This window comes from Typopeltis vanoorti, chromosome 9 (assembly GCF_054136105.1).
Source record: "Typopeltis vanoorti isolate ZY-2024b chromosome 9, IOZ_Tvanoo_1.0, whole genome shotgun sequence".
Classification (NCBI taxonomy): Eukaryota; Metazoa; Arthropoda; class Arachnida; order Uropygi; family Thelyphonidae; genus Typopeltis; species Typopeltis vanoorti.
The window spans coordinates 48,487,504-48,514,577 of record NC_143557.1 but is presented as its reverse complement, the minus strand read 5'-3'; the positions used below and the strand labels follow the sequence as shown (position 1 = coordinate 48,514,577).

The 27,074-nt window shown below is 35.0% G+C and overlaps 1 protein-coding gene across 1 annotated transcript in view; it reads left to right on the top strand.

The window, feature by feature from the left end:
- LOC150103022 (uncharacterized) overlaps nucleotides 1-27,074 on the top strand; it is a 435,119-nt gene that overhangs the window by 261,726 nt on the left and 146,319 nt on the right. Inside the window, exons 16-18 of the mRNA XM_090398054.1 lie at nucleotides 6,140-6,301; nucleotides 10,620-10,709; nucleotides 22,508-22,615. Of these exons, the coding sequence (XP_090254180.1) occupies nucleotides 6,140-6,301; nucleotides 10,620-10,709; nucleotides 22,508-22,615 (360 nt within the window). The remainder of the gene's footprint in view (nucleotides 1-6,139; nucleotides 6,302-10,619; nucleotides 10,710-22,507; nucleotides 22,616-27,074) is intronic.

Sequence of the window (27,074 nt, the reverse complement as noted above, 5' to 3'; positions counted from 1 at the left end):
TTCGAGGGCTAGGGGTGAGGCTTTCCTATCTTGCTAAGTCATTTCATCTTATGCAGCCACCGAAGGAGGCAAGCTAGCCTCAATAGGTGCCGGTCCCAAGCCCGGATAAATGTGAGGGTTGATGTCAGGAAGGGCATCGAGTCGGAAAACTTCAGTGCCAACTCAAACTATGATTATGAGTCAAAGAGAAAATAATATAAGGGCTAGGGCATACCCCTTAAGCGATGCGCAGCCACATCACCCTACAGCTGCGAGAAGTGGACGAGGGCTACCGCATCAAGGGCGGGTGTGGTTAAAGAAGCGAGCCCAGCAGGTGGAGAGGATGTTGCGAGTGGGAACACTGAATGTTGGAAGCATGACTGGAAGGGGAAGCGAGGTGGCAGACATGATGAGGAAGAGGAAGTTGGACATTTTATGTGTGCAGGAGACAAAGTGGAAAGGGGGAAAGGCAAAGGAACTGGGAAATGGATATAAATTGTTCTACTCTGGAGCAAATAACGAGGAAAGAAATGGTGTAGGAATTGTGGTGTGTGGCAGAATGAAGGGTGAAGTACTGGATGTGGGTAGAAGGAACGACAGGATCATGCGAATGAAATTGGGTCTTGAAGAAGAGCGGGTGGTTGTATTATGTGTATATGCCCTGCAAGTTGGTTGTACAGCAGAGGAAAAAGATGAGTTCTGGAACGTGTTAGATGAAGAAATGAGGGAATTGGAAGAAAATGAGATGGCGATTGTCGGAGGAGACTTGAACGGGCACATAGGAAGATAGAATAGAGACTGTGAAAGGGTGCATGGTGGCCACGGAGTGGGAATGATGAACCAGGAAGGAGAGAGGGTTGTGGACTGTGCAGTAGCGTTTGATCTGGCAATTGTGAACTCGTTTTTCTACAAGAGGGAAGAACATTTGATAACATTTAGGAGTGGTAACAACAGCTCACAAATTGACTACATTTTGACTAGAAGAAAACATCTTAAGATTGTGACAAATTGTAAAGTAATTCCAACAGATCAAGTAGCACAACAACACCGACTGCTGTGCACAGACTTTAAAATAAGATCGAAGATAAGAACTTCTGGATGCCATGGGATGAAGACAATTAAGTGGTTTCGCTTAAAAGAGGAGAGTGTGAGGAATCGTTTTGGGGAGAGGGTGTTAGAGAGGATTTCAGATGGACTGGAAAGTGTACAAGATTGGTGGAAACATAATTCAAAAGTAATCCTGAGCTGTGCTATCGAGGTGCTTGGTGAGACATCTGGAGAGATTAGAGAGCAGAAGGAGGGTTGTGGCGGAATAATGATGTACAAGTGGCAGTGACAGCTAAGAGGAAGGCAAAGCAGAAGTGGGATGAGTCAAGAGTGGAAGAGGACAGAGAGGTGTACAAAGAGAGAAAGCAAGAAGCCAAGAGAGTTGTGGCACAGGCGAAGGCCATGGCATATCAAGATCTGTATGATCAATTAGAAACAAAGGAAGGACAGAGAAAAATTTACCAACTAGCAAAATGTAGAAATAAAGCAGCAAAGGACATCTTACATGTGAGGCAGATCAAAGATGCTGAAGGAAGAGTATTATGGAGGGATGTGGACATAAGAAACAGATGGAAAATATACTTTGAGGGACTTTTGAATGAGGAAAATGCAAGGACTCACAGAGGAGATGGGCAGCCTTCTGAAGGGATGGTGCAGAACATCAGTAGAATGGAAGTGATGGAGGCCATGAAGAGGATGAGGAATGGAAAATCGGTGGGCCCCGACAGCATTCCAGTGGAGGCATGGAAGGCACTGGGGGAAGAGGGAATTGACCTGCTGTGGGACCTGTTCATGAAAGTTTGCCAACAGGAAAATATACCCGAGGAATGGAGGGAGAGTACTCTTGTTCCCATCTACAAGGGTAAAGGGGATGCACAAGACTGTAAAAATTACAGAGGAATAAAGTTGATGTCCCACACAATGAAGATCCTAGAACGGGTTCTTGATGGTAGATTGAGGAAGGAGGTGGAGATTGCAAAGGAACAATTTGGCTTCATGCCTTGTAGATCAACAACAGATGCTATCAATAAATAATAATATTTTTCGGTTTACCGATCAAGTGTTGATCAATTTTACTAACTGAACCAACTAGTTTCGCCACACTTATCTGTTGGCATCTTCACGGCTTACATAGAGGTTTAAACAATCTCACAATTATGCGTAACTGCAAACTGACAAGAATAACTGTAAAACACTGACTAGAATAATTACAAATAAAACAGTATCGAACGTGAGTGAAACACGTATCGCGTGTACAAGATCAGCTAGCTGTTGCTGAGGAACTTTCTGTAGTTTGTATTAAAGTTCATTTCTTCCGTTTTTAAGGTTCTGATTAGGGTTTTCCATATCTCTGGGAGTATTAGGCCTTGATTTCTGTTAAGGTTGACAGTAGAACGGGTGACTGTGGCTGCCTCTTTGAAAATTCTTGAATGGTAATCTTCCTCTATGTAAGGGGAACAGCTTTTGTCCCACTTGATGACTTGGTTAGTTGTAGAGAAATGAGACGATAGGCCAGAAATGTCCTGTCTGTTGTTTTTGACATAGCCAATGTGCTCCTTTTTCCTGATTTCGAGGCTTCTCGAAGTCTGTCCGATGTAACTAGAGCCACATGAGCATGGAATATTATAAACTCCAGCATATTTGTAGAAAGGATGGTTGTCTTTTGGAGATCTTAGTAGTTTACTAATAGATTCTGTTGGTTTGAATGTTACTCTTATTTTATGTTGTTTGAGGAGATTGGCGAGCTTGTTGGAGATGCCACTTACAAACGGAATTGCAATCGTTTTTATATATTGAATATCTTCTTGTTCTCTTTGTGGTGGTTCAGAGAAAAGGATTTTATTGACTAGTCTATAAAGTTTATAGGCCAGGAGACAGATCTGGAGCTGGAAGGAAATGTCATCAGGAAGGTGAGAGACTTTAGATACTTAGGTTCAACAGTGGAAGAAGATGGAGGAGCTGAGAAGGAAGTGGGATGCAGGATACAAGCGGGTTGGAGCAACTGGAGGGAGATGGCTGGAGTGTTATGCGATAAGACGGTGCCGATCAATCTGAAAGGCAAAATTTATAGGACAGTAGTGAGGCCAGCTATGACATATGCTATAGAAACTGTGTCCCTGAGGAAAAATAACATCAGCAGGATGGAAGTAGCAGAGATGAGAATGCTTAGGTGGATGTGCAGTGTGACCAGAAAGGATCGTCTGAGAAATGACTATGTTAGGGGAACAGTGAAAGTTACGAACTTAGGAGCAAAAATACAGGAGGCAAGGTTGAGATGGTTTGGTCATGTGATGAGGAGGGAGGACGAATATGTGGGAAGAAGGGTCATGCAGATGGACGTGCAAGGAAGGCAGAAGCATGGGCAGCCAAAGAAGAGATGGAGGGAGCTGGTAGAAGAGGACTTGAAGATGAAGAACTTGGATGTGGTGACAGCCCGAGACAGGAAGGTGTGGAGGAGACTCATTACAAACGGTGACCCCACTTAAGTGGGAGAAGCTGCAGAAGAAGAAGAAGAAGAAGATTTTAATTTAACTTTAATTTATTTATTTTATTTAATTAATTAATTTATTTATTTTTATTTCTTATTTTGTTATTATTTTTTCCACTAGAGGTCAGGCTAGGTTATAAGATTAACAAACATTTAGATTCATTTTACTTTTGTATAGTGCAGTGTAATACTTGTATCTTGCACATATGTATTTTTACTGATGATGACCTCAATACAGAGGTCGAAAAACATTGAATGAAACCTTGTTACTTTCCTAATGTTAAGTAAAGTAATTATTCTAACACATGTGTTGTGTCTCCATAAATTCTTCACTATTAATTTCCAAGTCTCTTTTTGACTATGGTCCACAAATGTTCTATTCGGTTAATGTCAGGAGAGTACTATGGCCACTGAAATAATTGGATGTTTTGGTTTTTGAGGAACTCTCACTTTTTTTGAAATGTGGCATGGAGTGAGATCCTGTTGGAAGATGATTTCTTTGGCTTTCTGGATCTGTGGGACCACACTTTTCTCCAATATTTTTATGTATTGTTCACTTTTCATCATACTGTCAATAGGCATAAGTGATCCTGGACTGTCATGTGTAAAACAACCCCAAAACATCTTTTTAGCTGGGTTTTTAGGAGCTTGTTGAAGGTGGGCAGGAGAATTCTTAGCTGCCGATTTGCGAACATGGACAAAGAAATAACCCTCATCTGAGAATATGACCTCCTTCCACTTCTCAACAGTCCAATCTTTGTATAATTTTTCTCACTAGGGCCTCTTTTCTGTATATCCTTTGTCAACAGTTGTTTCTTTTTTTGGTCTGTGAACAGTCCTCCCTGCTTCCAACAACCTTTGACAGACTGTCATGTTAGAAACATTAATCCCACTAGCTACCAAGTCTCTGTTTATGTCTACAGCAGACAATCTTGGATTAATTTTGCTTTTCCTAACTAGTAGACGATCTTGAGTAAGTGTAGTTTTCCTTTTTCCTCCACATTTTTCTTTTCTGTCAGGAGAAATGGTACATGTCTCCCTAAACCTCTTTAAAATTGCATTAACAATACCCAAACGAACACCACACTCATTGGCAATTTGTCTTTGAGTCATGGATGTGTGCTGAGAAAGAGTACATATCTTTGAATGCTTTCTTGGAGATGTATCCATTTTATAGCTAGACAAAATGAATAAAACACTATAAATACTTGTTTACACTATTAAAAATGCACAACACTATTAATAAACACCATAGAGTCATTTAAAACAATTAAAACATATAGCACTCAACCAAAATAGTGAACTAAAACCAAAATCAAATTTATTGTGAACTGATACAAAAACCAAACCAAAACCTTGATGAAAATTCAAATTGTTCAGATTAATTTGTTCCTTACTGTAGATCACATTATGAAAGAAAATGGCATTAGGCCTGATATCAAAATATTTGGCTTGAATTGTTGTCATCATTCCTAGTGGAGAATGTTTAACACAAAACCGAGGTGACCGGAATTGTTTTTTGTGTTAATAGATTAATGTTCATAAGATTGTACCCTGTACTTGCATTAGCCTTTAATCAACTTGGTCAAACAGTATAACTAACTACATCTTGAATTTGAGCAAAATTGGATGTTGATTGAAGTAACCACATAGAGATGCCTTCTGAGATTGGAATGGCTAGTTAATGCTTGAACTCTGTTTGTCTAGATTTGCAATGTTTAGGTTCAGATCATTGAATCATTCCTGATCTGCTGCTTAGTTTTAGCAATAAGAGATTGTTTAGTTGTGGATCAACTCTTGGTGGATAATGATGCCAATGTTAGCAATAGAAAGTTATTGATTCAAAGGTTAAAAGACTTTGGGGCAATAGTGTGGGAATTTAAGAACTTAAACTGTTTTTGTGAAAAGCAGTTGGACCATCAGTGTGAAAATTTTCCAACTGTAACAGATAGAAAACAAGAATGAAAAGGTTGGAATGCACTCAGTGAGTGCAGCAAGTTACTGATGCCTCACCATCACCACCACCACCTTCTATTAACAGATGAATGTCACAAGTAGTAACTGTAAATACTGGCAAGCCTACCCCTCCATTTTGTCATTAACTACATAGGTAAGCATAATGACAGGGAAAAGCTATTTCTATAAATGTTATATTTATAGAAATTTTATGTTATTAGCAGGATGTTATATGGATTTATATTCTTGGAAGAAAAAAAATTGACTTATTTGCTTTACATTAACTGAATTTAAATATATGGCCAGATGTTTTAAGGACTGGACTGGACTAGACTGTATATCTATTTTATGTTACTTGTATTGTATTAGTTTGTGGGAGTCCATATAAGCAGGTCAAGATTTTTTTAAACATGCTTAATAGTTACTTGTTTGCTATAATAATTTAATATTTGGGATCTTATGCTATCTTTATTATATGCAGTATTCTTGAATTAATATCTCCCACTCATAATTATTTTTTTCTAATTATAATGTAATATATGATCGACCTTAAGAACAAATTATAAATGCTTTTTTTAATAATATATTTTTTAACAATATAGCCAGACTTTTCAATTTAGGAGACCTAAATTATCAGAACCTCAGTGTAATCATTTTGTTATTTTGAAGGTGGATCAAGGATTCATGACACTGAAGAAAAAGGACCACTTCTTAGCAGAGTTGTTTCTCATAAAACCAGATCACAAAGTTCAAGACTGGCTAAGAAAACAGAAAATAAAAATATAGCTCTAAACTTATCATCAGAAATTTTGGAGTATAATTTAGCAGCAGGTATTTAGTCTCATATTAGACTTTAGATACTTTGATTTGAATTTAATCTGTAAACTAGATACTACTTTATGAGCATATTAATGAATAGATTGTTCTCAAACATTGTGTTTCAGAGCTAACACCCATCCTTCATCGTCTCTGTAATTTATTATACATATCTGGTACTTATCCAAATGCATGGAAGCAATCTCATATCCATCCAATTCCAAAAAAAAAAAAAAAAGGGGACAATGAAAGTCTACGATCAAACTACCAACCAATTATCATCACCTCTGTCCTCTCAAAAATAATGGAGAACATCATCAATAGCCAACTCCTCCACTACTTAGAGGCCTGGTACCTCAGTAGCTCAGTCAGTTTCGATGATTCTTTTGGTTAGAAAGACATAGGTTTGAATCTCATCTAGGATGTGAAGAACCTTTATCAGGACTTTTCAACTGAAGATGAGTTAGTCAGTCTCATTTGGAGGTAGAGGGTTTTTTCCTCTCAGAAACTCAGAACATCCCTCAGAATAGGCAAACTGGCTATTAGAACACATTGCAATTAACATATATAATATACTGGGCCTCATAGCCGTTGAGTTGCTTCGGCTGTAAATTTAATAAACCAAACCAAACTTAGAGGTCCATCAATTAATCACCAACCACCACTATGGATTCCACCTTTCAAGATCCACAGCTGACTCTGTAGCTTATATGACTGAATTTACATGAAACTACTGAATACATACCATGGAAAGGTTTGGCAGAACTTGTACTATCGCCCTTGACATTTCCAAAGCTTTTGATGATGTGGGACATCAAGGCCTGCTATACAAATTGACATCCTTTAGTCTCCTTCTGTAATTGGATAGCCACCTTTCTCTCTGGTCCCTCTCTTCGAGCTTCACCACCAATACTAGAGTGCCTCAAGACTGTTATGTCACCTACTCTCTTTCTCCTGTACATAAATGACTTACTCACAATAACCACCAGTCCTATCCATGGCTTTGCAGTCAATAGTGCTCCCCACTCACCTGCTCATTTAACAACCCATGCAGTACTCTGACATCCAAGGCTACAAGATCATCTGCAATTAGTGCTTTAAACATTGATTTACATAGTATCCTTCAATGGGGTGAGGACAACCTTGTCATGTTTAATGTCATCACAACACAGTCTTGCCTTTTCTCTCATCAAAGAGATCCCAGCTTACCTATCCTTACCCTTAGTAATACACAAATTACCAGACAAGATCAAATTTCATCGCTTGGACTAGTGTTTATCAGTATTTCTTGGCATAAACACATCACATCAATAACCTCCTCACCATCCAAGAAACTTGGCATTCTCTTTTGTTCAAAAGCCTATTTTACACCCAACAAACTCTTAACTATACCAAATCCACCCATGTTTAGGATACTGCTCACATCATTGGGGTGGTGCACCTAAAACTGCCTTTAAAATCCTTGACAGTGTCCAGAGGTGAGCAATTAGGCTCATAGAATGATTCCTATCTTACAGATTCACTTCAGCCTCTATGACACAATGATTCAATACTGTGTCTCTTCTTCAGGTACTTCCATGGTCAATACTCCAGTGAATTGACAACCATTATTCCTCTGCTTTCTGTTGCACCTGTGAACACAAGAACAGCAGCTGCCTAGCATCCCTTTACTGTGCAATTGCAAACACACTGAACTTGCTTCTATTCTTCCTCTTTTATTCCGTCCACCTCTGTTCTCTGGGATATTCTCAACCTGCAACTGCAACCTGCAACTATTCCAAAAAAAAAAAATCAAAAACGCAACCAATAAACTTCTATCTCAATCTGCATCTGCTTCTCCCACACAGCACTGATGTGCTTATAGATCCCTCAATGTATATATAGGATCAATAAAAAAAAAGTTGTTTAAAATTCACACTTATTTATTTAAAATTTTAAATGTTTTAACTTATTTAAAATTTTTTCATTTTAAATTTAAAATTTAGAATGAAAATATCAGTTAAAAACTTAAATGATAGCCCCATTGATGATGGATAAAAGAAAGAATGAAAAAACAGTGCCTAGCAGAGGCACTGTTTTTTTTTTCATTAAGAACTTGTTTTGAAAAACATTTTTGTTTGTCAAAAATAATAGTCTTAAATTTAAAGCTTTATTGACTTTGGATAATGTGCTTAGCTGTTCCACTGGTGTTGGTGGCATTATATGAAAATGTGAAGGTGGCGTTTTTACTGGCAAATACAAATTCATTATTATAGCCAGTGGACCAAGAGACAATTGCAACTTTTAAGGAGTACTGTGTAGAAGAACCTTTGCTCAGGCAACTAAAGTTGGAATGGGGACAATGCACTTTCATTCCAGAATTCTGGAAAAAAGTATTCTATAAGAAATTTCATTAAAAATATTCATGTATCATGACATGAAGTGACATCAAATAATGAGAGTGGCTTGGAAACATCTTTTGCTACATTGTGCAAATGATTTTGCTGGCTTCCCTAAACAAGTGAATAATATCATTGATGAAATAACTAACATTGGAAGGACTTGGTTTAGATAAAATGTACACTTTTTTTTTTAATTACATGAATCGCATTCTGAAGAACTTAGTCAGTACCGTCGACAGGGCATAATATAGAGGCAGCCTGCCTCACTCTGCAGCTTATAAGAGTGCTCGTTCAGCCATATTGCGGTGGCACTGTCGCTACGCTAACAATTCATGTTAGCATAGCAAGTGTGGAAAGAAGTTTTTACAAGCTTAAACTGATTAAAAATTATTTGCGAATATCGATAGAGGCAGACATAGCGTATAATTTAAATTTAGAAGAGCTTATAAACAGTTCTATTGTGCGATATCCCCGTAGAGCAAACATTTAATTAATATTATTATGTAATCGTTTTGCATTAATGTTTCTCTTGTAATAAAAACAAAATAATAATTGGAGATTTTCTTATATTTTCTTATAATTCATCAGGGGTGATATTTAATTGTTTGCCTCAGGGTGTGATCTAATCTGGCAACAGCCCTGAACTTAGATGATGACTTTCTTAACTTAGATGAACAGCATGCATAAAGATGCAGACAGTGAAGATTGTGAAGCGAATGTGCATGCAAATGAAATAAATATTAGTTTTATGCAATGTGCTACAACAACTTATGGATGCTGATTCTATCAACTAGCAAAGTATATTATTCTGCCAAAACTTGGAGAAAGCTTTTACCTATTACCAACAAATGTATGCAGAGAAAAAACAAGAAAAGATGGTTCAAACTGCTTCTTCTTTACCTGTAAACTCTAAGGTTCTTAGCTTCGAGTACCAGTTTTCTCCATTCTTTTCTTTCTTTAACTCTTCTAATCCAATCCAGGAATATATTTGTCAGTGTAGTTTTCTGTTGTAAGTGATAAACTTTTAATTATTACACTCAGTAATTAAAAGTTTAATTAATAAATGGCAAAAAAAAGTGGTTGAAAAAATTTAGCAAATATCTGAAGTTCATGGACCAATTTTAATTTTTCATATTGAATATTATACTATATTTGATTAGTGCATTTTTATTTATTGCAGTGACAATTTTGATCATATACCTATCAGTTTGATTTTTTTTCCTTCTCTAGGATGTCATATTCTTTCACTTGAGTGATAAGAGATCACATAGTTTATTCATGTGAGTAAGAAATCTACACACCATCATTTCCTGATATGATTTACCCTCATGGAGTGTAAATTAGAGACCACATGTGGAACTTTTGTTTACATGCCATTTCAGGTCTCCAGTAACCAGTGGGTTAGTGGATGATGAAATTCATATACCACTAAAATACAAGTTACAGATGTTTATACTTTATGTTAAATGCCATCCAGTCTTTTCATACTCTTTCCACATCATCAGAAATTGCTCAGTCCAATGTTTGTTATTTGAAGTTTTACTGATTTGAAACAATGTTAAACCCTTATGTAATGTATGAAAAGTCTGAAGCACATTATCAACAGCTTCCTAATATCTGTTATGTGCAGTTTTACCCACTATCTGATCATCAGTTCCTCATCCTCCATGATTATTCTAAACAATCAAATTTTCTGAAATCTGAATTGAAGGAATTGGATGTCATTGAACTCATCATTGTAATTACATTGGGCTGTTAAAGTGTCACTATAAAAACATTCCACCAGTTTTGATGCTCTTGAATGTTTTAAAAGATAAAGAACAAGAAAATATATGAAGAACAGATAATGTTTTTATCCATATTTAATTATATTTATTTTTAAATAACAATATAGTCCTCTTGTATGTGTAAGCTAACATTGTCATTTCCATTTTATTTCTGAAAATTTCAAGATCTCAGTGATGGTTCAGGTGATCCTCCAAAGCAATCCTTGCTGGCAAATAATGATGATAAAAATAATGGGACTAAACGAAAATCACAAGGTAAGAAAATTTGGCACCGTTTCAACATAAATATGTTTGTATTGGTATATTTGACTTGGTCATTGTTTAATATGAATCACTAAACTTTAGTATTTATATTTTTCAATTTATTGGATTAATTAATTTTTAATTATGCACTAAATTAAGTATGTCATAAAATTAAATAAATTCTCAATTTACTTTAAACCGTAGAAATGTAACAATATTAAACAAAATTAGAAACATACAAATTCAAAGAAAATTGTAAAGTATAACCAATAATGATTGGTTCTGCAAATGGAGGAAAAAATAAAAAGTCTTATAGAAAGAATGCTGAATAATAAATGGGGAGGGAGGAATAAAGCACTAGATACTAAAGAAGAAGATAGAGGATAGAAAAGCTAGGCAAAGATTGAAGGATAATCTCAAACATCACTACAAGCAGTTAAGCTTAATAGTGAGAAGAATAAATAAATCTAAGTCGTTTTCATAAAATGTTGCACCATGTTCAATCTCATGCAATCATTGCTGGACAACTTCTCCTTGTTATTGAGGAATGATTTTAAGCTGTAGTAGACATAATAAAATCTGCATGAATAACTAGTACATTCCTGGATGAATTCCTCGTGAAAATGTCATATAATGAGTATAATAAAATGTAAAGGATAATTATTATTACCATCAGTTGGTGGGCAGTAACTTTAAGTTACACCATTAGTATCCTAATGGTGTAACTCAACTAACATTCTTCAATACTGGTATGCTGCATTTTAATTTTCTAATTCAATTAGCCCTTACTTTAGCCTTCTAAGGCAGTTTTAAATGCATCAATTTATTTTTAGTATACACCCAATCCTGTTTTTACACGGTATATACATTCCAAAGAATATCATGTTAAGAAAGACATTCAGTATGTACTGTATATAAAAAAATATTAGATAGCCTCCACAACTTCAAAGAAACTTCAAAAATGAGTGATCTTGATAAAAGAAATACAAATTTTGTTTATTTGAGCGTAACCATCCATATTTTGTTTAAAAAAAGATAAATCAATTTTTATTTCAATATTTTCAGGGAAAAAACTCCATCTTTTAGAAATAAAAATTAAATTTCAAAAGGAATTTCAAAAAGAAAAAAAAAATCACAATTCAGGAACATAAAAATAAGATGTAATAATGATTTTTTATTCTGAGTCACTTTCTGATAGAAAGTGCATCCTTTTGTGCTGAATTGGTGCAAAATCACTTTTGTCAGAGGAAATGTTTTGTACATCACATTTTGTTCATCTGCATTTATTGACATTTAATTTCCTCTGATATCAGAAATCTTTTGAAGCATTGCTTTAGGCACAGGTTGATTTATTTTAACAGTAAATTCGGTAATAGATCGTTGTGATCCTAACTTGAAGAGTTCTTTATATAGCTCCTTGTAATGAATCATACAATATTTCAGATCTGATTGGAATTTAACAGCTCATTCAGTTGTGGTATCATTAATCCGAAAATGATTTTCCAATTTATTTGCCAGTTGAGAATTGAATTGAACTTTATGAATTAAATTAGTGGTGATGGTTTGGGTCAACCTTCTCTAACACGATTTCATTTCTAATAACTCCTCCTTATTAAGAACTCTGTAAGCAATTATTTCATTTATATCAACAGCAAAATCATCAAATCCTTCACCACTAACTGCTTGTGCATTCCAAACATCAATAACAGTAAGGTTTTGATCATTATTCGTTTTATTCAAAATGTATTGAAGTCATCACCTTACATAATATGTTTTGAATGTTGCAATTATTCCCTGGTCTAATGGCTGAATTAGGGAAGTGGTATTAGTAGGAAGAAAACAATTTTTACATTGGGATGTTCCAAATTCGGGTGGCTGGGTGCATTGTCTATCACCAGAAGAACTTTAAAAATCACTCCCTTGTCCTTAAGATAATGCCTTACCTATGGAACAAAGCAATTGTTCTTTTTTTTTTACCATTCTTTTTTGTTTGCCATCCATTGAACTGGTAGTTTATTCAGATCGACTCCTTTCATTGCTCGTAAGTGAGGTGACCGATTGATTAGTAGAGGTGTTATCATATGATCTCCCAAAGTGTTGCTGCAGAATAAAAATGTAATATGATCTTTGGCCATCTTAAAACCACTAGCTTTTTTTTTTTTTTTAGCCTTTGTATGTTCTGCTCAGCATCCTTTTCCAAAAAAAGGCTGGCTTTAATAGAATTAAAAACTTGATCAGCAGTGTATCTGCCATCTTTTAATTAATTTGGCAAGCTTTGAAGGATATTCTGATATTCTTTGACAGCTGTCATATTTCCAGAAGCAATTTCACCTTTCATTTTGATGTTATGAATTGCAGGTCTTTCCAAAAATCCTTGCAACCATCCATTACTTGCAGCAAATTTATTTATTTTTTTGTCATCAGTTAGTTCGGTTGTATGCATTTTTGGGTGTGATCTTCAATCCATGTTAGCAGCAGTTTTTCCAGTTTTCTATATCTCTGGTATACCAGAGGCTACAGATTGTTGTATAGCATTTTCATTTTTTTTTTTTTAATTGTTCAGATTGTAGCTTCATTCAGATTAAAAGTTAGCAGCAGTTTTTCCAGTTTTCTATATCTCTGGTATACCAGAGGCTACAGATTGTTGTATAGCATTTTCATTTTTTTTTTTTTAATTGTTCAGATTGTAGCTTCATTCAGATTAAAACTTTTGCCAACAGATGTGGAACCTTCATCTTTTACAAGCCTGTCTAAGACTCCTATTCTTGTTTCTAAAGCAATTTTTTTCATTTTGGCTTCTTTTCAGTTGTTTTATTTTTATCCATCATTTCTGTCAAGGCAGAAAATATTTTCAATTAGTTAAATAAATCATGTTATAAAAATTGTGACTTACCTTAATGTAAAAAAAAAAAAATGCAAGTTTATTTTTTCAATTTAACTATAACAGTGCTAGAAATCATTTAACAGAACTCAGAAAACTTGTAATTTCTTATAAATTCATTTTTGAATTTAGATGAACATCATATGAAAACATATAATATGAACACAATATGAAAATAACATTAAAAATAACAAATTTTGTTACAAAAACAAATACATCCTCTGATTTCATCAGAGGATGTTAGAGGGGTTTCACATTTTCCTCCAGTTGATGAAAGTGATCATGAAGTAATCACCTATGTTGTGGCTAGTCATATGCAGACTTTTGCAAGGAAAGAATATATATGTGGAATTATAAGGCTGGTGATTATGACAAGCTTAAGAGACAACTTCGAGCTATAACTTGGAACGAGGAGTTGAGTAGTCAGGAAATGAATCCTGCATGGGAACTTGCAAAGAAATACATAACAGCTTAAATGTACAAATGTATCCCAAAGGCAAAAGGCTGAATGAGGTAGGTGTAAAATGGATGAATGTGGAGCTTAAGCATGGAATCTGGAAAAAGAAAGTACTTTGGAGGAAGTACAAGATGAATAATGGTAATCAGTCACATGAAGAGTATAAAGAACAAGCCAGGAGAGTGACTCAATTAGTAAGTAAAACAAAAGTAGAGTATGAGCAGAAATTGGCAAACCAGGCTAAGAAAAACACTAGAGAGTTTTTTAGATATGTGGCAAGTAGAAGGAAGAATGATCATGGAAAGATCAAGTTAAGGGATGAAAGTGGTAGAATGGTAACTGCTGCCGAAGACATCGTTGAGGTATTCAGTGAGGTATAAGGGTGTTTTTCATCCTGATCAAGGTGGAATCATGAGGAACTTAAGTGTAGAGGACATAGGATAGGATAGCTTAATTGTGAGTGAGCAGGAGGTATTTGAGGAAATAAATAACCTTGATGTTAATAAGACGAATGGATTTGATGACATATCACCACACATCTTAAGGGAATGTTCCAAGGAACTGGCGGTGGCATTGGCATGCCTGTTTAATAAGAGTTTTGCAACAGCACAGGTTCCAAGGGAGTGGAAGGAGGGTAAAATTGTTCCACTGCATAAAGGTGGTGATAAGGCTGTAGCTTCAAATTATAGACCGGTCTGTATATCTGGAGTGGTGGTGAAGGTCCTGGAGAGATTGGTGAGAAGTAGGATACAGAAATGGGTTGATAACAGCAGTAGTCTCTGTGATTATCAGCATGGGTTTGTTAAGAGGAGATCATGTTTCACTAACTTACTTATGTACTATAACAAGGTGACAAATATCTTGGACAAGGGAGATGCATATACAGTGGTGTACTTGGATTTTGCAAAGGCTTTTGATAGACTGCCACATGACAAGCTCTTAAATAAATTGAAACAGATAGTATTGGATAACAGACTTCTGTGTTGGATCAGTGAGTGGCTGTCAGATAGGTATCAGAAAGTTGTATATTGGGGTGCAGTATCTCAAAAGAGAAATGTCACCAGTGGTGTGCTGCAGGGGTCGGTTTTGGGGCCATTGTTGTTCAATTTGTATGTTAATGATATTTGGTTGCATTTAACTAGTGATATCCAGCTGTTTGCGGATGATGCAAAACTGGGGAGAGCAATGCACAGTCAGGCTGATGTTAATGCCTTACAAGAGGACTTGAATGGATTGCATGAATGGGGAGGTAAGTGGAACTGTCAGCTCAATATTGCCAAGTGTAAGGTTTTGAGATTTCGTAAACAATAATGGGATGCAAAGTATATATACCCTTGGTGGGGAAACTTTAACAGAAGTAGAGGAGATGAGAGATCTAGGAGTGATGGTGGACAAAGACCTGAAATTCAGGGGCCACATTGCACAAGTTGTGAAGACTTCACATCGAATAATGGCAATGATGCGGAGAACCCTGACATGCAGAAATAGAGAAGTTATGATTCCACTGTAAAAGGCCTTGATCAGGCCTCATATGGATTATTGTGCACAGATTTGGTTGCCAGGTTTTCATGGTGACGAAGATATGTTGGAAAGGGTACAGAGAAGATTCACAAAGGTAGTCAGTGGTCTTTGGAATGTGTAGTACGAGGACAGATTGAGAGAATGTAAGTTACAGAGCCTCGTGAATAGGAAGAAGGGGGGGGGGGAATAAGATTGAGACATATAAGCTGGTCAGGGGTTGTTATCAGGTAGACATGGAAGAGATTGGAGAATGGAATGCATTGCATGAGTGTGTTGTGGATGTGGACACATTGAATCAGTTTAATATGCGGTTGGATGAGCATTATATGCTATAGTGAGTACCTCCCATTATGAGTCTCTGACTCCATGGAGGTCAAATGTTAATAATAATAATAATAAATAATAAAATTAAATTTGAAAAAAAAATACACACATACTTAACAGGATTTCTTTATTTTTGTCAAGTTATTTCAAAACCATGTAAAAACAGGATTGGATATTTTTTAATTCTCTAGCCTTCTAAAGCAATTTTAAATGCAGCAATTTATCTTTAGTATACTTTAATTCTCTAGTTGCATTTTTGGAAATTATGGAGACAACTACCCTGTTTGAATAAAAACTTTAGTTTAATATTACTAAAATTTAAAATTCGACGTTTCAACCTTTATGTCAAGGTCATCTTCTGGAGCGTACAAATATACACAAGAAACAAGCTATACTACAATCATACTGGTTCGTTAAAGACACTGACCAACCGCTACCACAATTGTTGGCCTGACCTCTGGTGAAAAAAAAAAAAATTATACATCAACGCTAGAGTCCTATTATTTGTGTTGTCTACTATATACATATATTAACATCATTCCAGCTAGTTGGAGTGGAATGGTTTCTAATACTAGCGGATTGGCTAGAGTCCTGACTTATGTTGAATCTTTCATATTAGGTTGGCTGAATGTGTGCCATCCAGATCCTTGGAATTTTCATACCATCTTTATTGTTGATATTTGGGTGGTTTATCAGGATTTCGCAGGATTCTTTAAATTTTCTTTCGTACCATGTTTTTGTGCAGCGTAAGGAGCAGGTGCTTTTGCAGTTGATTTGGTGTAAGGTGTTAAGTGCATGGTCTGAGAGGCCTGCTTCACCATAATGGTTATATTTAATGTGTCTAATGTGTTCTTTCTTGCGTATAGGGATTGTCCGTCCTGTTTCACCAATGTACGGTAAGTTACAGGTGCAGCGGATGCAATAGACTCCAGGATGTGCCAATGGGAGGAGAGGATCCTTAGAGGAGCTGAATATGGTTTTAAGTTTAGTGGGTGGTTTAAAGGTGGCATTGAGGTTATAATGTTGTAGGATTCTGTTGATTTTTTCTGATAACCCTTTAATGTATGGGATGGCTATGGTTTTACTGTAATCTAGATTTGTTTTTGTTGTGGTTTTATAGAGTATTTTATTGACAGTATTTTTGTTATAGCCATTATTTATGAATGTGTCACTAATGATTTTTAGTTCTTGTTTCAGGGCTTGCTGGTTAGAGCAAATAGTTGTGGCTCTGTTTTTAAGGGTGTTAATGACTCCATATTTTTTTGCTGGGTGGTGGTATGAATTCGCATGTATGTATTGGCCCTTGTGTGTCGGTTTTCGGTAGACCGTGAAGGATAGACACTGCCTGAAGGAAGACGTGTAACTAGTGTGTCTAGGAACGGGAGCGAATTTTGGTTTACGATTTCGATGGTAAATTGTATGCGTTCGTGTTGTTTGTTTAGGTGGCTGAGGAATGTGCTTAGCATTTGTCGCCCGTGCGGCCAGATCGCGAACACATTGTCAACGTATCTGAGCCAGATTGTCGGTCGAAGCGTGGCAGAATCAAGAGCCCTTTGCTCAAAGGTTTCCATGTAGAAGTTCGCGATTGTGGGGGATAATGGTGAGCCCATGGCTGTACCTTCCTTTTGTAGGTAGAATTTGTTTTGCCACGCGAAGTAACCGGACTTTAGTACGTGGGCAAAGAGGGCCGTAATGTCAGGCGGAAATTTGTTCTGTAGTAGGAGAATTGTGTCATTGATGGGGACATTAGTGAAAAGGGCAGAAACGTCAAAACTGACTAATAAGTCGTCTTTGTCGAGTGTTATGTTTTTGATTTTGTTTATAAAGTGTTGTGTGTTTTTTTTTTTTATGTAGGAGGGGGGAATGACCTACCAACTCCTTGAGTGTTGTTGCTAATTTCTTGGCTAGGTGGTAATTGGGACTGTCTATTCCTTCCACTATTGGTCGAAGGGGCACATTTTGTTTGTGTATTTTCGGAATCCCATATATTCTGGGGGGGGGGGGCGTAATGGGGTTTGAGTTTTTTAACTGTGTCTGGTGGCCAAGAAATGACGGACTTTAGTCGTTTTTCTGTTTTGCCCTTTATCCTTTTTGTTGGGTTATAATTTACCATTTTATGTGTTGTTATCGGCTACTAGTTGGTTCATTTGCAGTATGTATGATGACCTGTCAAGGACAACAGTGGCACTGCCTTTATCATCTTTCGTTATTATTATGTTTTGTTTGGCTTTTAATGATTTAATTGCTGCTAATTCTGTTTTAGTCAGGTTGTTCTGTATGGTTTTCTTGGTATTTAGGACATTACTGGTTTCTAGTCGTATTTTATCTGCTATGTTGTTAGGTAGGGATCTGATGTCTCTTTCAATGTGGTAGATAAAATCCAATTTGTTTACCTTTTTAGGTGCTATTGCGTAGTTCAGTCCTTTATTCAGCAGCGTGAGTTCGCCGTTGTTCAGGGTGTGGCTTGATAGGTTAATCACATGGTTCTTGCTTGTCGGTTGTAAGTTTAAACGTCGAATTGTAAATTTTAGTAATATTAAACTAAAGTTTTTATTCAAACATGGTAGTTGTCTCCATAATTTCCAAAAATGCATTCGGATCACCGTGCAAGCCTAAAAGAAAGGATTAATTCTCTAGTTCTTTATGAATTTTCATTAGATGTTTTCCTCAGATGTTTTGCTAATCTTTTGTTCCTTTGAGGTTATTGTAAATGACCATAGCACTTTCCCTGTTGATAATACATATTTTGAATCTTAAGTATATCACATTCTTTTATAATATTTTTATTTTTAATTTTGTTTGAGTTTATTTTATTTATTTATTTATTTTTATTATTATTTTTTATGTGAATCTAATCCATGAAAGTTTCTAGACATCATACATAAGTTCTGTGAGCAGATAAGGATTGAGTATGCTGGAAGTTCTGTGTTAGGTCTATACAGCAGGATTTCCAGAGTATTTAATACTTGCTCTATCCATAGTTTGGAAAATATACATAATTTGGAAATAATGCTGTTTTAGTGTTTTATAGTTAATAAATAATTTATACAGCATTATTTTAACTAAAAAAAAAAACTTCAAAAAATGGTGAAATTTATTTCGCAGTTTTTGAAGCAACAAAGAATCAAAATTCTTCTATTTAGGATTATGCCAGTGTAGAAGGCTACAAGGTGAGCATATCATGTCTGTTTTGTGTGTGTGTGTAGAATGGGATAGTGATGGATAATGCACACTAAGGACTATATGTTTATACATACATCTGTTTATGTGCATGCATATAAACAATAATCCAAGCATGTACATATGTTTGGATTTAAAAAAAAAAAAAAGGTATGAAATTTGTTGCTTCCTCTCCTCCTCTCAAAATAAAATAAAATCCCCAGTTCAGAGAATTTTATTTTCTACAATTCCATCCATACAATATATATATGTACATGCATGCATATTGTGTGTTTGCATAATTAATACCTCCATAGAGCATTAATATAAAAATTAATATTGCAACATTTATCCTTCAGTTGGAAAGACTTGAGTTATGCAGGGATTCTTTTATAAGGTGTTTTTTTTTTTTTTAGCTGAAGGTGATTTAGCCAGTCTCATATGGAGGTGAGAGTAGCTTTCCTCTTGAAAGCTCTGGTTTTCTGTCCTGTTTATCAAGCACATCAGCCAGAATTTGATTAACAATGAGAAGAATTTTGATTATTAACACTTCCGTATTTGCTTTATAGAAGGTAGTCCCCCACCCCTTCTGAGCTTTGCAGATTTCATTCATGAGGTCTCATTTTGTGAGATTGTATTTTTATCTATACATTTGCTAAGAAACAATAAAAATTATAAATATTTTGTTTGATTCTATTTAATTAAAATCTGGCTATGAATTCTTGCTCATATTAAAGCCAAAGTGTAGGTGTAGAAGCTTAAGAACAATCAAATTATCTGTACACTCCTTTAAAACTTTCTCTCTCTCTTTGAGATGATTAAGCAGCAGTGCTTCTTTTCTGTATTAAAAAAAAGTGTATGTACTCAGTCTTGCTAGCAGGAAAAATCGAAAATTAAAACAATAAAAAAAGAAAACTAAAAAAAATTGTTTACTGCTAATTTTACTTCATAGTGTGATAATGTTTTTGGAATTAGTATAACAAATTAAAAAAATAGGCATATACTCATTCTTTGCTAGCAGGAAAAATTGAAAATTAAGAGAATCTGAAGAGAAAACTAAAAAATTTATTTACTAATACTATTATTTCATAATCGTGATAATGTGTTTGGAATAAGAACAATGAATTAAGTATATAACACAGTTTATTAAGCATAAATTTATTGTATAAATATATAAAAAGAAGTAAAATGCAATATTATGATAAATTTTTTTATAAAAACTTTCAAATTTTTCATCCTACACAACATGCCAACTTTTTTCAATACTGTTTGTGTCTATTGCCGAATGGCATTTCCTAAGCAGCTGCGAATCAACAGATTTTGCTGGATCAAAGCACATCAGTGGTAGACTACAGTTTCAACAAATAGTATTGAAGAAATTGTTTTTGTCATCAATGAAGCTCTGGTTGGGTTGATGATCAGATTCATTTGTAAAAATTCTCATTCCTATTTACTTGTTGGAATCAGTATCACCCTCAGTATTCATCAAATGGTTAAATTTTTCTGAAACCATATTTTCAGTTATGTACTTTTGAAATCTATTTGTTATATCTCTTTCATTTAACTTGAAGCCTAATTGAGAGTTTTCTAACTTCACTCTCACCAATGTCACTTGGGAGTTAATATCTTTAGATTACAGTTTCCTGTTAAGTGATTGAGCCAATGCTGCTAAATCAGAAGCTTTACTATCAAGCACCTTCCTTTCTATTTGAGTGTTTCGAACTTCTATATAAAGTTTTTGGATTAAGGGAAATAATTTTTTTAATCTCTCCCATGAAATGAAACTCAGTGAAATCATAGATTTTCAGCAGCTTTGGTGGCATATTTGTAATATTGTCCTGAAACTGATTGCCTTTCATCTAAACATCACATATTTAACCTAAGTCTAATATGAAGATGTAGTTATAATTTTTTCCATAGTCTTTCATATGTTCTTTTTTCAAGCCCGAATAAGCAAAGAATAATTCAAGCCTGAATCATTCTTTGCTTATTCAAAATGATTACTAACAAAGTTACTCCGAACAGATTGGAAACTAGATGCTGCCTACCCCCTGTGTCCTTAAGATTCTTTCAGTTTTTAATAGTTCAATAACTAGTGAGTTTGTGCCCACTTACAGTTTTCTGGCATTTTTTGGCAACATGCTATACATGACATAAAGTTGGTCAATAAATAATTTTAAAATATCAATACGTACAATAGATTACATACTATCACCACTGTCTCACAATTAATGAAGGGAATCTTTCTTTCATTGGTTTGGTTTCATTGGTGTCATTGATGCACCATTGCATGACACAGTAAGTGACATTCTAAGTAGCTTTCTTTCATACTATATGATTAAAGTCAGTTGAACAGAGAATCAAATATCCCTTTTGCAGTAGAAAGTGTTACTGCAAACTCGAACTCGATCGAACTTTTTCAAGTTCGATCAAGTCCAAAACCAATTTACAACTGAACATATTCCATTATTTAATACACAAGTTTGAATGTTCATTTTAAAGTGGATTGGTTACTCAGTGTTGTTAGGTCATCATCACTGAAATTTTACTGTTTGACATAACGATTTTATTAGCCAATTTTTTTCTGCTTTCATCACTGATGATTAACTGATTCACCGATGTTAATACAAGAGTTAGTTCAATGAAGAATATGACTCATGTCACTCCCATTTGATTCTTGTAGGTCAATCATATGATTCAGAGTGATGAAAAGACTAATTTTCTGTGGCAACTTTATATGAAATGCGAAGAATTTTTGCTATTTTTCATGAGATAAATTTTTTAAACATATTTTTGAGGGACTTTTTCTCAGCTTCTGCAAACAAGCAGTTTTAGAGCAGCTATATATCACTATTTCCTTATTTTTTTCTTTCTTTCTTTATGACAGTAGCTGTTTCTGTCTGCTTTCACCAAAATAAGTATCTTTATTGTTTGCCCTTTCTCAGAAATCTTCATGTCCATAGTCTTTTCCTTTCCATGTGTTCCAGTTCATTTATGTAATGCACATCCAAATCTCTTTATTTAATAATTAGCCAATTATACATGGCACAGAAGTCATTTTTGGTCAACAGTCCAGCAACTTGGCCAATCATTTATTTCACAGATATCAGAAACAAAAACAGCCTTTGACATCATCTCTCTAGTTAATTCTGCATTCATTTTCTCACTTGTTTTTAATTTCTTAACTGCGGAACCTTCCATAATAAACTAGTAATTATTTTCATTTTTTTTTTTTTACTTTATGGTTCAAAACAATTTTTGTATTACTTCTTAGATGAACAAAACATTTGTAAATGTTATATAAAACTAGTAAAATAAATGATTTATTTAATATCTAAACACAAATGTAAACAAGTATAAATGACTAAAATATAAAAATATGCATGTTATTAGTTCAATTAATTCTTATATATTACATCACAGATTGTTTTAAGAATGGTTTTATAAAATAAGTTTGATTTATATTAGCATCTGAAAGTGAAGCATCATCAGATCTAGAAGTTTTCTCATCAAGTAAAAAAAGGAAACCAGGCAATCCTAAGAAACATTCACCATTAAAAGCAGAGGCTGTAACAGGTAAAAAATTCAGAAATATTATACAAACCATTTTAAGTTGCCAGAAACATTTCTCAAAACTTTTGATAAATCTTGTGTTTAACAAATATAATATGGATTCTAATTATCAAAAATATACATATTTTATACTCTGGCTTTATTGAATCACTTAAGGAATTGAACAACGTAGATATGAATATAAATTAAATTACACTTTAATAAATATTTCCGATATTTCGGCAATGTCACTTTGCCATCTTCAAAAGGATAAAGACCAACCACTTGCCCTAGACCTACCCGGTGTATACCAGGTCCCTTGCAGCTGTAAACTGTCTTACTTTGGCCAAACATGCAGGACAGCGAATATCAGAATTTCTGATCACAAGGACTACATCCATTTTCACAAGTACAGCCATTCTGGTCTTGCAGATCATGCTCTGGATACACGCCACAGAATACGGTGGAAGAAAGCTACAGTAATACACCGTAGCAAATACAAATTCGAAAGACTATTTATGGAATCAGCCTCAGTCCTAAGAAACTCTGCAAACCTCAACAAATTTGGTTGTATGAGAGTGCCCCAAATTTGGGAGGCTTACATCAGCAGACCTTCAGCCCAAACGGCCAAGAACACCTACTTAGCCTGCTAGAGGGCACCATCAGGACTTTTAGGAGAACAATAGCTTCACCTCTTCATTCTCAGCTACTGTGTTGTAGTGCATGGGCCTTTTTTTTTGTAAGTTCCTTTGGAAGATGGCAACGTGACATTGCCGAAATATCGGAAATATTTATTAAAGTGTAATTTAATTTATATTCGTATCTACGTTGTTTAATTCCTTAAGTGATTTAATAATGCATAACCAACATATAAGCCTGTCTACGAGAATTATACTCTGGCTATTTTCCTAATAGAGGTATTTTATGCTTATGCTATAAGCATAAAATGCCTCAGGATGAAGCATCTTATGGTTATGGTATAAGCCATCAATAAAGGAATATGATATATACAATTCTAAAACAAATTAGTTGTACTGAACTTTTTTTTAGGGAGATTTTGGCTATGATGGAATTTATTGCAAAAAAAAAAAAACAGGATCAAATCTTATTGTGATAAGTTGTAGCTAATAAATGTATTCTGCTAGAATGAAACATTTTTTTAAAAACAGAATCTGTATTTGTATGGTTTGATCTGTATCAGTATTGTGTTGTATATTAATAGTGAATTGACTAAATATATATATGAATGTAGATTGTCTTAAAGATCTTTTAGGGAATGTGGAGAACTTTCCGAGACCTCTGACCCATTTAAAGGTGAAACTTTGGTGGAAAGAGGGTAGGGGATAAATGCCTAATATCAGGATGAATAGTGCAAAGCTACTTGAACAACTTCAACACAATTGACGAATTGACATCACCAGCATAAGAAGTATCATGTTAAAGAGGTCTTAACGAAAGAATTACAGAAATACTAATAACATAATTAGTATTTCTGAGACCAAGAAGACAAAAACAGGTGAAATCCTCTCAAATAATAATTATAAAACAATAATTATTTTTTAGAACACTATAAAACAGCATTATAAAAAATTTGGAATTATTATGTCATTCGAAATTGCAAAATATTAGATCACAATTAATAATATAATGACTGGCTAGTTTTGCTATTCTTCCTTAGGGTTTAATTGAGTACATGTATACAAAATGCAGAAAATGTAGCATGTAGCTTAATCTGAAACTCAACTCTTATGCAAGAAACAGGATAAATGTTGTAAATAGAGCATGTATTATCTTTTATTTTTTAGTGTTTTTAGATAATTGTTGGCATATTTAAAGTCTGTAGTTAGAGATCATATGAATTTCCAGATATCATGCAAAATTAATCATTGTGGAGATTAAGTAAAGGTCGAAATCAGTGTGGATTAAGTAAAGGTCAAAACCTTTCATCCTAATGCATAGCAGTGTACACATCTGAAAGGAAGTGTGTGTTATACTGTGGGATACTGAGGCAGTTGATGTGAAGTTAACATATTCTATATTCAAGTAGCCTGCTCATGAAGATACTTCATATGCAAACTTTGGTTGTTTATACTTGGGTAAAGGATTAAACAAGAATATAATTTCTTTGTAAGTGTAATTAAATAAAATTAATTTTCATGGATTCTTTGATGCATCAAGATAAGAAATTCTGTTCTAAGTAGGGTATCATGGCTGTATCTCCCTTTGGTGTTATGGTTTGTGGAAGAGACATGCAGTTAGTCCAATATTTCTGTTCCTTTTAGAAGTAACATCACAGAGATGTTTATTTTTCTAATCTCAGTTGTTAATGGGTTCAGTTTAGTTTCAGATTAAGCTATATTTTGTGTGTGTGTGTGTGTGTGTGTGTGTGTGTGTGTGTGTGTGTGTGTGTGTGTGTGTGTGTGTGTGTGTGTGTGTGTGTGTGTGTGTGTAGTTAAGTACACATAAGTCAGTAGTTCACTGAGGAAGCTACCAGCTGTAGAGTAGTGAAACTAGTTATTGATTGCATTATTAATTGTTACCTTATTTATAATTTCTAACAACACAAATAAATTCCAGTTTTTTAGAATATTAATAATCAATGTCATAAAACTTTTTAGAAATTATAAGAATTTTTTTTCAGTTCTTATGATCAGGAAAAGGAGAAAAGAGCTGTAGTATTTACTACAATGCATGAAGATAAAATTCTTGAATGCAAGGCCACCGGATGGTCCCCGACTCAGATGAGTATTCCTCATACTACCTGGGTGGTTGCAGCCTAGTAGGGTGTCGCACTGTCCTGCTGAAACAGACCATTGGCTGCAGGATGCACAAAGGCCATGAAAGTGTATATAGATCAGCCAGCACATTCTGGTAGCTTGTGGTGTTTAAGTGCCTCTCCAGACACACACTAAATGGCCTAATGAGAAGGCTCACCAAACCATCACAGAGCCACCACCTCCTTGGACAGATTCAATCTGGCACAATGGGGCCTTGGCCTCATGCTGTGAACATTACACCCACATCTGTCAGCTGGTATTACTTATAAATGGATTCATCAGACCACACGACTCTGGTTCACTCTGCAGTGGTCCAGATTTGATGGTCCCAACACCAGGTGAGGTGCAGTGCCCTATGATGAGCTGTCAACAGTGGTACACAATTAGAGTGTTGACTCCCATAGCCCATGGTATGCCATACCATTCATTCATTGATGCTGTTTTGACTTCCGACATCATTGAAACTGGATGTGATTTATGCTGCTATTACCCTGCAGTTGGTCTGTAGAAGCCTGGACAGTCTACATAGACCCTGGTCATCAATGGCATAATCTACAACTGCATTTTGTTTCTGAAGGCTTTTCCTGCATCTTTCTAATTACATCCCTCCACTGTTCTGTTATTTGTTTACCTGATTTAAAAATTTTTCAAATATATCATATACAGCAGTTATATATATATGTGTGTGTGTGTGTGAAAAGTTTTTTACCTTGGGGATAATATATATTAAGGATACCAAGTAATTTTATACACTTAGTTTTTTTACTCCTTCTCCCAAGTAAGCAAAACAGTTACGTTTGCACCTGAACATAGTTCAAGTCTGAAGGTAGTGCAACACCAGGGCAACTCGTTGTAAAGGTGGGTAAAGATCTGATCACTATTCTTAGTATTTTCCATAATGTAAAACACATCTCACTAGGAGATGTATACTGTTATACATTATGGGTTGGGGGTCACTACCCAGACCGGTTTCAATTTTTTTTGAGGTCTTCTCAGTGAATAGCTAGACCCTGAACCAAGGTTTTTAGTAATACAGAGCCTTATCAACTTTACCTATACAAGTTGCTACAAGGTGCTTTTACTTTGAATAAGAAACTCTGGATGCGATAAAGATGTGAAAAGTTTTTTACCTTGAGGATAATATATATTAAGGATACCAAGTAATTTTATAAACTTGGTTTTTTTACTCCTTCTCCCAAGTAAGCAAAACAGTTAAGTTTGTGCTTGAACGTAGTCCAAGTCTAAAGGTAGTGCAACACCAGGGCAACTTGTTGTAAAGGTGGGTAAAGCTCTGATCACTATTCTTAGTATTTCCCATAATGTATAGGTAAAGTTAATAAGGCTCTGTATTACTAAAAACCTTGGTATTTCAGGGTCTAGCTATTCACTGAGGAGACTTCAAAAAAGGTTGAAACCAGTCTGGGTAGTGACCTCCCCCACCCATAATGTATAACAGTATACATCTCCTAGTGAGATGTGTTTTACATTATGGGAAATACTAAGAACTTTTGCTTACTTACTTATAAAATTACTTGGTATCCTTAATATATATTATCCCCAAGGTAAAAAACTTTTCACATCTTTATCTCATCCAGAGTTTCTTATTCAAAGTAAAAGCAACTTGTATAGGTAAAGTTGATAAGGCTCTGTATTATTACTAAAAACATTGGTATTTTAGGGTCTAGCTACCCACTGATGAAGCCTCA